This window comes from Amphiprion ocellaris, chromosome 8 (genome assembly GCF_022539595.1).
Source record: "Amphiprion ocellaris isolate individual 3 ecotype Okinawa chromosome 8, ASM2253959v1, whole genome shotgun sequence".
Classification (NCBI taxonomy): domain Eukaryota; kingdom Metazoa; phylum Chordata; class Actinopteri; family Pomacentridae; genus Amphiprion; species Amphiprion ocellaris.
The window spans coordinates 6,335,225-6,348,781 of NC_072773.1; the positions used below are offsets into that span (position 1 = coordinate 6,335,225).

The 13,557-nt window shown below is 39.1% G+C and overlaps 1 protein-coding gene across 1 annotated transcript; it reads right to left on the reverse strand.

Moving 5' to 3' along the window:
• Positions 1-4,220: 4,220 nt before the first annotated feature.
• On the reverse strand, positions 4,221-11,845 carry LOC118469318 (tumor necrosis factor receptor superfamily member 14-like). Its single transcript, XM_055013249.1, has 10 exons — positions 10,817-11,845; positions 9,197-9,330; positions 7,219-7,312; positions 6,754-6,879; positions 6,212-6,367; positions 5,630-5,717; positions 5,332-5,522; positions 5,190-5,221; positions 5,040-5,091; positions 4,221-4,956 (listed from the first exon to the last, which is right to left on the reverse strand). The coding sequence occupies exons 1-9, from the start codon at positions 10,833-10,835 to the stop codon at positions 5,041-5,043; spliced, it is 891 nt and encodes a 296-aa protein (XP_054869224.1). The 5' UTR covers positions 10,836-11,845; the 3' UTR covers positions 4,221-4,956; position 5,040.
• Positions 11,846-13,557: the final 1,712 nt, after the last annotated feature.

Sequence of the window (13,557 nt, forward strand, 5' to 3'; positions counted from 1 at the left end):
GAACTGGTCACAACATGTCAGTTCGGGAACATGGAAGAAGAGATGATAAGGGACCAAATCATTGAAAAGACTAATTCAGCCCGCCTCAGGGAGCGGCTACTACTGGAAGTTCCCCTTACACTCGCCAAAGCTTTGACCATTGCGCGCCAAATTGAAACTGCGGTGGCAGAAGCTAAAGCTATGACTGTGTGCACTGGAGCAACAGACAACGCTGTCCAAGCTGTTCATCAAGGACCACAACAAAACAGAAAGTTTAAAAGAGGAAAACCTACACCACAAATATCACAAACGGGACTACAGAAATCATGCTACAGATGTGGCTCAACCCAACACACTGCAAATTTCAAAGGATGTGCTGCAAAAGAGGCACACTGCAATTCCTGCAAAAAGAAGGGGCACTTCGCCAAAGTTTGCCGAGGAAACAAGCATGTGAGTGAGGTTGACGCTGTCCCAGAAGTGACTATTTTGAATGTGAATAGTGTAGGCTCTAATGTCATAATGTGTACAGTTAAAGTAAGTACTGCAGAATCTGAGAGTCAGGATATTGAGCTAATACTAGACACAGGCTCAGCAGTATCCATCCTACCAGAATCTATAGTCACTGAGTACTTCCCTGCATCCTCCCTCACAGAACCAAAACTAAGATTGAAGGATTATGGTGGAAATTCTATTCCTGTGAAGGGTTGTCTACAAGCTAATGTGACATTTGGTGACCTAAGTGCAAACACTGTACTCTACATTGTTAAGAAAGGTTCAGCAGTCCTAGGCAGAAACCTGTTCAATGTACTAAAGATGCAAGTCGCTGGAGGAAAAGTCACTACTGATACCAATAAAACTACAGTAGCAAATGTGAAAGCTGAAGAAATAGGATGTGCCAAAGCTTTTGTCCATAAAGTTAAAGTTCGACCAGATGTACCACCAGTACAACAAAAACTACGCAGATTACCTTTCTCTGTGAGAGAAGCAGTGTCTAAAGAACTAAAGAAACTTGTGGACCAGGATGTTATAGAACCAGTGGACTCATCAGAATGGATTTCACCCATAGTAGTCACTACAAGAAAAGACAGACCTGAGCCAAGACTTTGTGTAGACTTAAGAGAACCAAATAAGTCTGTTGTCATTGATGGCTTTCCATTACCTCATATGGAGGAAATGTTTGCAGAGCTGAGAAGTGCAACACTGTTTTCCACATTGGACCTTCAGAGTGCGTACCATCAAATGCCACTACACGAGGACAGCCGTAGTTTAACAACTTTCATCACACATGACGGTTTATTCCGTTTTAAGCGGGTGCCATTCGGACTGGCATCTGCGCCCAGCTGCTTTCAACGGATGATGTCCACCATCCTCAAAGGTTTACCAGGTGTCCAATGCTACCTTGATGACATTATCGTCTCGGGAACAACGACTGAGGAGCATGACAAAAGACTCTCAGTTGTACTTCGTCGTATACATGAAGCTGGACTTAAACTAAATCACAGAAAATGCAACTTCAGGCAAACAGAACTATCTTTCTTAGGGCACACAGTATCAGGTAAAGGATTACAGCCTGATGCCTCACATGTGACTGCAGTCTCTCAAGCTCCTCCTCCTACAGACCTGCCCAAGTTGAGGTCGTTTCTTGGACTCACATCCTGGTATTCTAAATTCATACCAGGATATGCCGCTGTTGTCGAGCCACTTCGAGCGCTGTTACGGGGAGCAGACACATTCACATGGACACCAGAAGCCCAAGAGAGTTTTGAGACTGTAAAAAAGCTCATAGTGAACAGTCCTGCACTTTCTCTGTTTAACCCAGAACTACCTACTTTGGTCACTACAGATGCATCAGATTACGGACTTGGAGCAGTACTCACCCAGATTCATAAAGATGGATCAGAAAAATCAGTTGCTTTTGCATCCCGTACACTCACCCAGGCGGAGAGGAAATACTCTACTGTTGAAAAGGAGGCCCTGGGGTGTGTGTGGGCAACGGAAAGATGGAGAACGTATTTGTGGGGGAGACATTTCACATTACGTACTGATCACAGCCCTCTCACCACACTTCTCGCATCAAAAGGACAAGGACGAGCAGGTATGCGGATAGCCAGATGGTCCTCTAGACTGTTATCATTCAACTATGATATTCAGTATAAACCGGGACGAGAAAACGTGACTGCAGACTGTTTGTCTCGACTCCCACTGCCAAGCTCAGAACCAACTTCAGAGGAGGACACAGAGGTTGCACTTACCTCTACATTGACGGCCATTTCTGACTCTGCTTTTAAAGCTGCTTGTATTGCATGTCCTGTACAGACAAAACTGCGTGAACTGCTTACTTCCAAATGGCCAAAGTCAGGAAAAAACTTAACGCCTGATATCCAACCATTTCACAAGTTGCGACATGAACTTTCCCTACAAAATGACTTAATCGTGCGTGGCACGCACAGACTAGTGGTACCTGACAGTCTTCAACCAAAAATGATTTCACTGGCACATGACACTCATCAGGGTATTGTGAGAACTAAGCAGAGACTCAGAGAAGCATATTGGTGGCCAAAAATGGATGTACAAGTCGAAGCAGCCATCAAAGCATGTATTACATGCCAGTCACACGACAAGTCCGCAGTCACACACAATACTCCTCTACAACCTGTGCCATATCCAGATGGAGCTTGGGAAAAGGTAGCCATTGATGTGGTGGGGCCTTTTGATAGAGCACCTATAGACTGTCGTTTTGCAATAACACTTATTGACTACTACAGTAAGTGGCCAGAACTAACCTTTGTCCCACAGGTTACCTCAAGAACTGTTATCCAGTTTTTATCTGCAGTCTTCAGCAGGGAAGGTGACCCCAAGGAGCTAGTCTCGGACAATGGTTCCCAGTTCGTGTCCCAAGAGTTTGAATCATTTCTCTGTGACAGAGGCATCATACACAGGAAATCTTTAGTTTATTATCCGAGAGCTAATGGTGAGATTGAGCGCTTCAATCGCAGCCTTAAAGACACTCTGCAGACAGCCGTGCTCGAAGGAAGACCCTGGAAGGAGTTTATGAGGGAATTTCTACATGTCTATCGTGCAACTCCTCACTCTACAACCCAATGTTCGCCTGCTGAACTGTTACATGGTCGACCCATGCGCACAAAACTGAACGTGGCTGGACGTCCACTGACCACCAATAAAACACAGTCATCAGAACAGGTGGCTCGCAGAGTGAGTGAAATGCAAAAGAAGAGCAAAGAGTACACGGATAGAAAGCGAGGAGCAACAGCAGTGGCTTTCAAATGTGGATCATATGTCCGGGTCAGAAAACCTGGCATTATTCCTAAAACCCAGAGCAAGTTTTCCAAACCACTCAGAGTAATGGAGCAAAAAGGACAGTATACTTACCTGCTGTCAGACGGAAGATCCTGGAACGCATCTTACCTTGCGCCTGCTTCATGTCCGGAGAAGGGTAGTAATGGTCAACTACCGCCACTGGACTTTGTGAACACACCACCAACACCACCAGTGACACCTACACCCTCGACCAGACCAGTCAGGCTCAGACGATTGCCTGAGTGGACTAAAGACTTTGTGCGTTGAACAAAACGAATAGTTAACTGCTCAGGATAATGTTAGAAACTTATAGACTGCAAAGTTACTGTTACTTTATTCATGTTCTTTATGCAGACTTTAAGAAGGGTTCACTGATTTTATGAACATTAGAGCATGAGTTAAGTTCATTTCTAAATACTAATGCCAGTTACGAATAACATTTGTAATTCATTCACCTTCACAGCTAAAATGTTCATATAGATATAATGGTGGCTTAATTAAGGGGGATATGTGGTGTCTCGCCTAACCACCTGAGGGCGCTCGAGGACAGAGTGAGCAGGAAGGAGAGCAGGGTAAGAGCGCTGCTGGAATGAGGACCCTGCTAGCAGGTTTGTTCCATGCTATTCGTTGGCTTGAAATAAAGTAAAGAAATCAAGTAAGGACTGCTTGTGTTACATACCCAACAGTTGCTCACAAGGTTCAAGTTCCATCTCAAGCCTTCAGCAGCCTGTGATGCTGAAACGAAAGCAACAACAGCAGAAAAAACAACAAGCAGACTAGAGAGTAAAAACCAAACCACAAAGTTCATTGCAGCAGAACTGAGAATCACAGGAAAGTAAACCTCCCACAGTCTGCCTGAAGTAGGGCTGAATAATGTTGAAGCTACACTGACTGCAGAGGCTCCAAACCAAATAAAGCGTCTCTCATGTTTCTACTTTTATTTGAAGCTGGATCTGAGCTGTGAAGTTCCACTATGAACGTCAGATATTACAGGAGAAATTCACGTTAGAGCAGCTGGACACAAATGAGGCAATAAATGCAAATGTACATTAAAGCTAAAAAATAAAGATCCTATACAGGCTGCTTTCACTTTGACGTGTACAGATGTGGAATGATAGATAAGACACTCAGCTGAAGGAAACACAGGTTGAAGATCCACAGCAGCCCGAGACAAATAAAGCTGAAAGTATGTAATTGTCTTTTCATATTAATTTTCCAAAGAAAAATGTCAAATTCAGGACTGCATCAGTTTAGATTTACCACCTGTGCAGCTTCATAAAACGGTCAGTGGTTTATAAAATCTTCCACTTCATGGCAGCCATTAGTCCATCATGCTGCAGAAAAGGACACATTATCTTCTGTTCCAGCAGTTTGTCCTCATTTAAAGTCCAGTTTCAGTCTGAAGTTGCTCCAACTGTGAGCAGAAGATCAATGGAGTCAGTGAGTCTTTAAATTTATCTTCCATCTGTTGTATTCCAGAGAAACTTTGTTTTCTGTTCAGTCAGATAAAGATCCAGCAGGAAACAGGAAACTGTTGTTTTACTTCAGTCCACTGCAAAGATGATGTGTCAGCATCCAGATGGATTAAAACTGGACTCTGAAGCACATTTACTCTGCAGGACACTGAGTCCTACCTGTTGTCCTGCAGGTGGTTTTAGTCTGAGGCGAGAAAAACTTTCATTTAGAGCAGAAACTTCATTGACCTCATGAACATTTCAGTGAACAACAAACTGCTGTTCTACCTTATGGTATTGTTTTCAGTGGCTCTGATGATTCTTCTTCATCTGCATTTTCCTGTTTTAAGATATGAAACAAATTTAACAACATAGTTCAACTTCATTGACAAACCAAGTGTTTTCAACAGTGAACACACAAGACAGAAACAAACTTACTTGACTGAGAACGACTGAACTTGTGTTTTTTTCTGCAATGAAACAAAACCAAGAAAAACTTAATCAGCAGAATCATGATTTGGCAGAAATATTATCATCCATCAAAACCATGTTAACATTTTTATTGTTCTGTCATCCTCACCTGATCTTAAACACATTTTCTTCTTTCTGAAGTAAAACCAATAAACTAATCCAGCAGTTATGAATAAAAAAACTAAAAGTAAAACACAGATGATGATCACAGCTACTGTGACATTTGAACTTTTTTCTCCACATTCAGCATCAGTAGAAGCATTTCCTGCTTTTATCAGCTGAAGGTTTACTGATTCACATCTGTAAAGACAGAAGGACATTTTTAGAGGAAAATGTTCAGATACAACAGATTCTCTGCTGTTGTTAGAACTCAGGTGTCTCCATGTGTGATTTAAAGCTTCACTTACTGAAAATGTGGCTGACAAGATGTAAATGTTCCATTTGAAAATGTTCCAGCACTGCAGTCAGAGCACACAGTGTCTGTGGAGGCTGTTCCTGCACAAACACAAATCATAGATCTGTAGAAACCACTTCAGAATCACATTATGAAGAACTCAAAGTGTTACATGATGAATGATGAGCAGACAGAACAACAATCCAACATATTTAATCAGTTAATTATTCTGCTGAGGAGAAGATCAGACTGGAATCAGCAGAAGAAAAATATTAAAGGACAAATCAGCAAACATTCATTAATAAAGTCTAGTTTTAGCTGCAAGAACCACAAAGAATCTTTGGTAAAACGGTATTTTGTGGGTAATGTGAAGACATGGTTGAAGGTGGTTCAAGACAAAAAGAGAAAGAAAAGATCAGGTGTGTAGATGATGCAGTTTTATACAACTGGTGGTCAGATCAGATGATTATTTTATCTTCCTTTTATCTAATTCTGGTGCTTCTTTACTCAAATCAACAACTTAATGAAACTATAATAAGGCCAGACTCCCTCAATTTTGGTTGTTCTCATTTAAAACTTTAGTAAAAATACAAACCTGCTTGTTTGATGTATTGTCCTGGATGACAAATTCTGTGTTTCTGTGCTGCTACACAGTTGTTCTCTGTAACATCAATACAGTAGAATCCATCCAATGGTTCACAAACTGCATCTGATGTTGTTGTACATGATGTCTTTACCTTTAGAACCAAACCTGTGAACACATATGTACAAGATACTTATCTTCTGTTTATGTACTACTCTTATGCAAAGACTCTGTGAGAACATCTGTCTCAGTTGTTTTACAGCATTAAACAGAACACATTATTACACTTTGGCACATGGAAAGTCAATCATTTCAGGCAGGTAAGGAGCTGTGTTTTCTTTGAGAGAGAAGAAAGAATCATGATGTAGAGTTAAGGCTTTGTAAGTTATTAGACTAGCAAAGCCATATCATGCACTAAGAGACAGGAAAACCCAAAAAGCAGCATATTGGCTCCTTATCAGTTGGACATGCAGTAACAAGTCTCATTACAACTATAAATCTATACACAGAGAGACATTTCTACTAAAGCTGCAGAAATATTAACAGAAATCTACCTGCATCACAGTTTGTACAGGGATAGCACTCTTTATGTCCAGTTGGTTTATCCATGAAGGTTCCATTTCTGCAACGCCGGCAGGAAGTAACCCTTTCTTTGAAGCAGTCTCTTTGAACATGCCGTCCTGTTGGAAAGAAAACCAACAATATACTTTCATGTGATCTTGTTTATATCAAATTCAAATGTAGCATTATTTGGACAGTAAAGTACGTGATGTGAGCTCAGCCAGGTGACATGTGCTGCTGTCATTCCTTTTACTACCTATTAATACACATTATTTTTATTTCTATGAAATAAAACTCCAGTTAGATGCAGGTTCTTGACCAGTTTGTATTTGTGAACATAATCAGCAGCAGCCTTAAGAGAGAGAAGTGAAGTTGTGCAGTAATTATCATTGATGTTTTCAGAATCATAGAAGAACAACTAAAGAGAAATAACCCTTTAAAATGCAGTTGTATCCTACCAGGAAGACACAGTGGACAGCATTCATTCTCTGTCTGATATTCTGTTGGATGACATGTGAGGGTTTGACCACTGAAGATGTTCATCATAAAGATCTGTGGGGGTAAGAAAAGGTTCTGTCTCAGTGAAGCCTCAGTTAAAATCTTCAAAAGAAGAAACACAGGAATAAAATGTCCAACCACAGCAACCAGAGGAGCAGGAAATGTGACTGGAGGATAATGATGGAGGCAGTAAGACAGAAAGAGGTCTGATGTGAGGAGATGATGCTACAGAAAGTTACCTGATATCAGACAGAAATGTCAACTTGTTACACGTCTTCTCTATTTTACTTCAGTTTAAATTATTACATTAATAAATGTTGACAGTTGTCAGTGTGGCTCTGTTAGGGTGGAGTGATACCAAAGTTTACAATATACTGAACTCATCTGAACCTCAAAGGTCCAACAGGTTAAAGTCAGACGTCCTCCTACTTTACTGCTCTACCAGAGATATTTCTGGACCTCAGTCTAACATCACCTTCACCAAACTGTCTCCTCCCACCTCATATGATGAACACAACAGCTTCAGTTTCTTATTTTATTCATGTATGTGGAAAATGAAGCTACTGCATCAAAGTGACAGAAAGAAAAAGTGAAGGTTTTCTTCACAGACAAATGTGCCTCTAATATGTGACAGAAGTCTCATTCTAAAATCTCATGGGAAGAGAGAGTTGGATTGATCCAGAGTCCAGAAAGTGTAACATGATGTCTCCTAAAACATAAAAAAAAATCATCTAACTGTTTGTGCCCTTTTATAATTGGGGCAATAAAATGACTTTGCAAAGCTTTCACAGACTCCTTCTGGGGTGGAAACACTGAAACTGTGGTTAGTTGTTCTACAAAAACATGAAAACTCTTCTGTTCGTACAGAGACTGTCATGTTTACAGAGACCTGCTGCAGAGAGAATGACTGTAATGGTGTCAGAAAGTTGTTCTGGTTTCAGTCCACATAAAACATGGCAGGAAAACGACAGAAACAATCACTGTGAGCCAGTAATGTTTAAAAATGTCCCAGATTGGATTGCAGCTGTTTGGCTTTTATCTGTCCATTTATTTCTACTCTCATGAATCATTTTCATCTAAAAACATGATCCACCAGAGGACAAGTTAGGAAACACTGGTGTTATCCTTTAAGTCAACACAGACACACAGCAAGGCCAACATAGTGGTTTTACTGAGGTGAAATCAAATGATATTTAGAATACATGTTGTCTTCAGTCAGTCTGGTGGACTCAGCTGTCTGGACCTGAAAACTCCTCCTTGGTTCAATCACAACAGCTTGACATCATCATTAATCCACCAATAGTGTTGATCAAAAAAACGGTACTCGTCTAGCAGCACTCATTTGGCCCCTTTTTTTTAATTCAGAAACTGCTATTTCTTGTCACAATTAGAGACTAATCAGCTCAGTGGAGTGGATGAACTCAACAGTCAGAAAATTAAGAAATGTTTTTTTTTTAACCATTTTATGAATTTTTAAGTTTGATAATTGCTCCATCTGACACCAGCTCTGCTCAACTATACAACAAAGTTGTAATTATAAGTATATAATGATATAATAGTTATCAAAATGAAAAGAGTGAAGTTTCTGCATGAATAAATGTTGACAGTTGTCAGTGTGACAGACTGGTGGAGTGATACCTAAGTTTACAATAACTGAACTCATCTGAACCTCAAAGGTCCAACAGGTTAAAGTCAGACGTCCTCCTACTTTACTGCTCTACCAGAGATATTTCTGGACCTCAGTCTAGCATCACCTTCACCAAACTGTCTCCTCCCAGCTCATATGATGAACACAACAGCTTCAGTTTCTTATTTTATTCATGTATGTGGAAAATCAGAAAGAACAAGTCAGAAAATGAAGTAAGTTTACAGAAACGTTGGAGAGGAGATGAAACCTAATGAATAAATGACTGATTGTCAAATACAAACTTGTTTTACCAAAAACGTTGCAGGCGTCAAAAGTTTTCTTCTCCAAATCATTTCGTAAGGCTGAAAGTTGTAGTTGTTCTTGATCTGAAGACACCACCTCACTGAGAATTGGGATTTGTTGAGTTGTAGATGCAGGAAAATATCTGAAAGCAGAAAGAAACCAGATCAAAACTGTTCCAACCAGCAGTGAAACCTGGTTACTGTGGGGAACAGAATCATTCTTCAGCTGCTTAGTACCAGATTTGTACAGGAAAAGACAGTTTAAAGTATCAACATGCAGCTGCAGAGTTGTTTAGAAGCAGCTTCATGTTTACTTCTCTTTAGTGAGAAATAATAACAGATCATTGAACCAAGACGAGTTGCTCAAAGTTCACTTTATTTCAGCTTCATCTGTTTGTTTCCTTTCAAAGTTCCTTTTATAACTGACAGATGTTCAGATGAGCCTGATTCAGGAATAAATCTGAATGTTTCTGGTCACAGAGCAGCATGTGATTATTAGACTGATCAGCTCAGACTTCTGATCTTATGATGGCAGGTTTTACAACTCTGAAGGATCAGAGGTCACAAGAGAAGTTAATCTGATCACAGTTTAACAGAATGTGAACTTCTTTCCAGTCTTCCTCCTCAACTGAACAAACCTGTTTTCCAGCATTAACAGTCTTTCTATTGCTTAGAAACAACTGGTGCCAGTGTTCAAGGTTACCAGTCTGATACATTCACTGAATCCCTGCTGTTACTAGAAGAATCTCAGAATTGTTCTGTTTCATTCCTGCAGCGTGTTACAGGCTTCAGCCGAGAAACATGTCGATAAAAGATGTGTCCTTCTTTTATGGATGAGAAAAGGGAGACAGAGACGTCAGGCGTCATTATTCAGCAGACTGCAGCCTCCAGGTCTGCAGATACACACTATTGCTGCCATAACACAACCTGTGCTCCCCTCAGTAGACTCCCCCCTTGTGGTGAAACTAGGAAACTGCACCCTAGTGACTGGTAAAACTGTGGCAACTTTATATTAAAATGTAGCCTTTCTCAAGGAAAAAATACATAAAATACTTACACAGTTATGACAATACATTTGTAGGCGTCAGAGGCACAAGAGTTATTGGATCAGTTTTCTCTCACACTTGTGCAGCTGTTTCTCACTGAATCTGATGTTTTTCAAGATCTAAACTAATCTTGGACATAAGGGATTAATCAAACCAGTATAGTGTGTATATATTAATACAACAGACATCTAAACTGGAACCAAACAGTTGGAGTCTCAGATCAGGGTGACGTTTCTCTGTCTACCATCTTTCCCTGTTTATTTCTGGATAAAGATTCTTTTCTTGGTTCTTTGCTGCATTAAAATCAGCTCCACTCTGCAGGTTACAGAGTAAAACAGTCACATGCTGCAGTTTTCTCCAGTTTTTCTACAGAAACACGTTAACAGCTGCTGCGTTTCAGGAAATCATTTCTACACTAAAGTCTGAACACAGAAATAAATAAAACCACATTCTGCTGCAGTTTTCTGCACAAACGGAAACACTGAGAAGTTCTACCGACATTATAACAATATACAGAATATACAATATACTGATTATAGATAAATTAACAAATAACATTCAGACATAAATTCAGGACTCTTACCGTCGATGTGATAAAACATTTCCGTCACCGCGCTGTGAGTAGTTCAAGGACCATTGGAAATATGACAACAATCCATCCATTATCTACACCACTTAATCCTCATTAGGGTCGTGGGGGGCTGCAGTCTATCCCAAACATTATATTCGTTTTAAAATAATAAAAGCATGATGACAGCAACACAATACGTTCAGACAGGACAAAGTGCTGAACTGAAGTGTTGAAATCCTCAACCCCTCTGCAGATCCTCCCACAAGTCTGTAAGAAACCAACCATAAGGACTGTTTCAGTTTTACCAAGTTCAATGAAGCTTTAAGCACAAATAATCCAAACCATAAAACACTTCATTTGTATCTGTTAAGACCTTTTATTTATTTATTTATTTTAATGACCTTTGACAGTTGTATTCAAAATTACAATAGTTTGCCTCAGTCTCTTTGAGATTTAACGACTTCTAATGAAATTATGTTTAACAAGGAAACTACATTAAGTTACAGGAATTAACTTTACTGCTACAATCAAATGTATTTTCTGTTTCCTGTCTTAAATGCCTGAAACTGTCCAGGTTTGTTCAGATAAAGGAGGAAACTTGAAATCCTGAAGTCAAAGAGAAATGAAGTTTTGGAGACAGTTTCATTAAGTTACTACAACTGGAATTAAGTTTGAAATCAGCAGCAGTTTGAACTCATAAATCTGTGAACTACTTTTTGTTAATCTCACCACCATGTATTTAAGTAGGTTGCAGGATAAGATGTGCTTTTATTACTGTTACAGGCTGTAGTTAAAGATTCATTATCAGTTCTTGGCCTGATTCCAGTGGAATTCTGAGCTGCTCTTTTACTTTCACTCTCTCACTACAAAAAGCTTCAGTCTTCAGTTGATCTCAGTCTTCTCTGACTAACACCTCAAAGTGTCTGCTGTTAATTACAGAACACATTTATACACTTTGATGATGTTGAATTGAGAACTTTCATAGTTTGCTGTTAAATAGAGATAAAATTTTAGCTGAGTATCAGGAGCAGGACCACACCTCAGTCAACATAAAAACACTGTAATTTGCATTCCTGCAATATCCAACCCTTCCTCAATATACGCCCGTCTTGTCTTCTCCTAGGCCAGGAGGCCCTGCTGATCTATGGTAAATGGTCTGTATTTATATAGCGCTTTACTATACCGGAAACAATACCCATTTACTTTGTATTCTTTGTTATTTCTATTTTACTACTAACCTCTGTTTATTGTGTATTGTACTCTGGCAAAATAATTTCCTCCAGGATGAATAAAGTAGATCTTATCTTAGCCCTCATTCCCCCCGCATGTGCCTGGGTATGTGTATATATTAACACAACATACATCTCAGCTACAGCCACACAGTTGGAGTCTCAGATCAGGGTGAAGTTTCTCTGTCTACCATCATTCACTGTTTATTTCTGGTTAAAGACTCTTTTCTTGGTTCTTTGCTGCATTAAAATCAGTTCCACTCTGCAGGTTACAGAGTAAAACAGTCACATGCTGCAGTTTTCTCAAGTTTTTCTACAGAAAACAGCCGCTGCGTTTTTAGTTTGTATTAAGCTAATACAATCACCAGCTTGACTATGTGAATCCAGTTCATCAGAATAATGTTTCAACCTAGAATGATTTGTTGAAATCTGTGAATTACTTTTTGTGAATATTATGGACATAGACTGTTATATAGAGAGCTACATTTAAAATTACAGTTAATCTTATGTAAACTTGCATTTAATGTAAGAAAGTAGAAAAACTACTGTGTACATACAGTAGTATATTTCTATCAAGAAAGAACAAAAGAAAGAAAGACAGAAAGAAAAAGAAAGAAAGAAAAGTTGTAGATTGGGATTATTGTAATAATACAAAAATTGTTTGTTGGGTCGTTAATTTCTAGATAATGTCTGTAATTTCACAGACTTTTCTATGCAACTTTAAAAATAACAGAAAACAACTGTAAAATTCAGAATAACTTTTCAGAAAACAATATCTGTATCTATATGTGTGTGTGTGTGTGTGTGTGTGGGTGTGGGTGTGTGTGTGTGTGTGTGTGTGTGTGTGTGTGTGTGTGTGTGTGTGTGTGTGTGTGTGTGTGTCTGTTGCATATATTTCATATATTCCACATCATGCAAACATCTCTGTGATTTTATTCTGTCCATATTAGGTTTATAATAGTACTGATTGTTTTCGTGTCGTTGTAGCACATATAGACGAAATACTATTTTATTGTTTTTTCAAAATCCAATAAAATACCTGCACTACTTGTTCTGTTAGCATGAACATCGTAATAACATTTATCAATGATACATCAAAATAATCTTTGTGTGAGATAATTGCTGACTTTTGGTTAATTCAGTCAATGTATGTGAATAAATCAGTTCACTACATATAAAGAAATATTTACACAGCAATAAAATTCTGACAAAAAAAACATTTTTTAAAGCCGCTGTGAACGAGTATGTTGGTTTCTTTGTTCTTTATTTTGACATAAATGACCAAATTATATTTTGTTTCCTTATTTTCCTATACTGATTAATGTTAAAACGTGCACCAAGTTGTGCACAATGATTAAATCCAAAATGATGTTTACAGTTAATGACATCAGATGACGCCACTTTACTTTACTAGAACTTTAGTTGCTGTTTACTGAAGCCCCAAGGAGGAGGGAAGACCTCTAGCAGCACTGTTAACCGGATATTCAAACCAGTAAAGCTCACTGATCAGATGACAGTTGGGAA

What these genes read in the sequence shown, in the direction of transcription:
- LOC118469318 (XM_055013249.1), bottom strand. An exon ending in CTGTCCACTGTGTCTTCCTG is followed by an intron (nt 6,880 to 7,218) that starts GTAGGATACAAC and finishes TCTTTCCAACAG; the next exon opens with GACGGCATGTTCAAAGAGAC. An exon ending in GTTCAGTCGTTCTCAGTCAA is followed by an intron (nt 5,092 to 5,189) that starts GTAAGTTTGTTT and finishes ATCTTAAAACAG; the next exon opens with GAAAATGCAGATGAAGAAGA.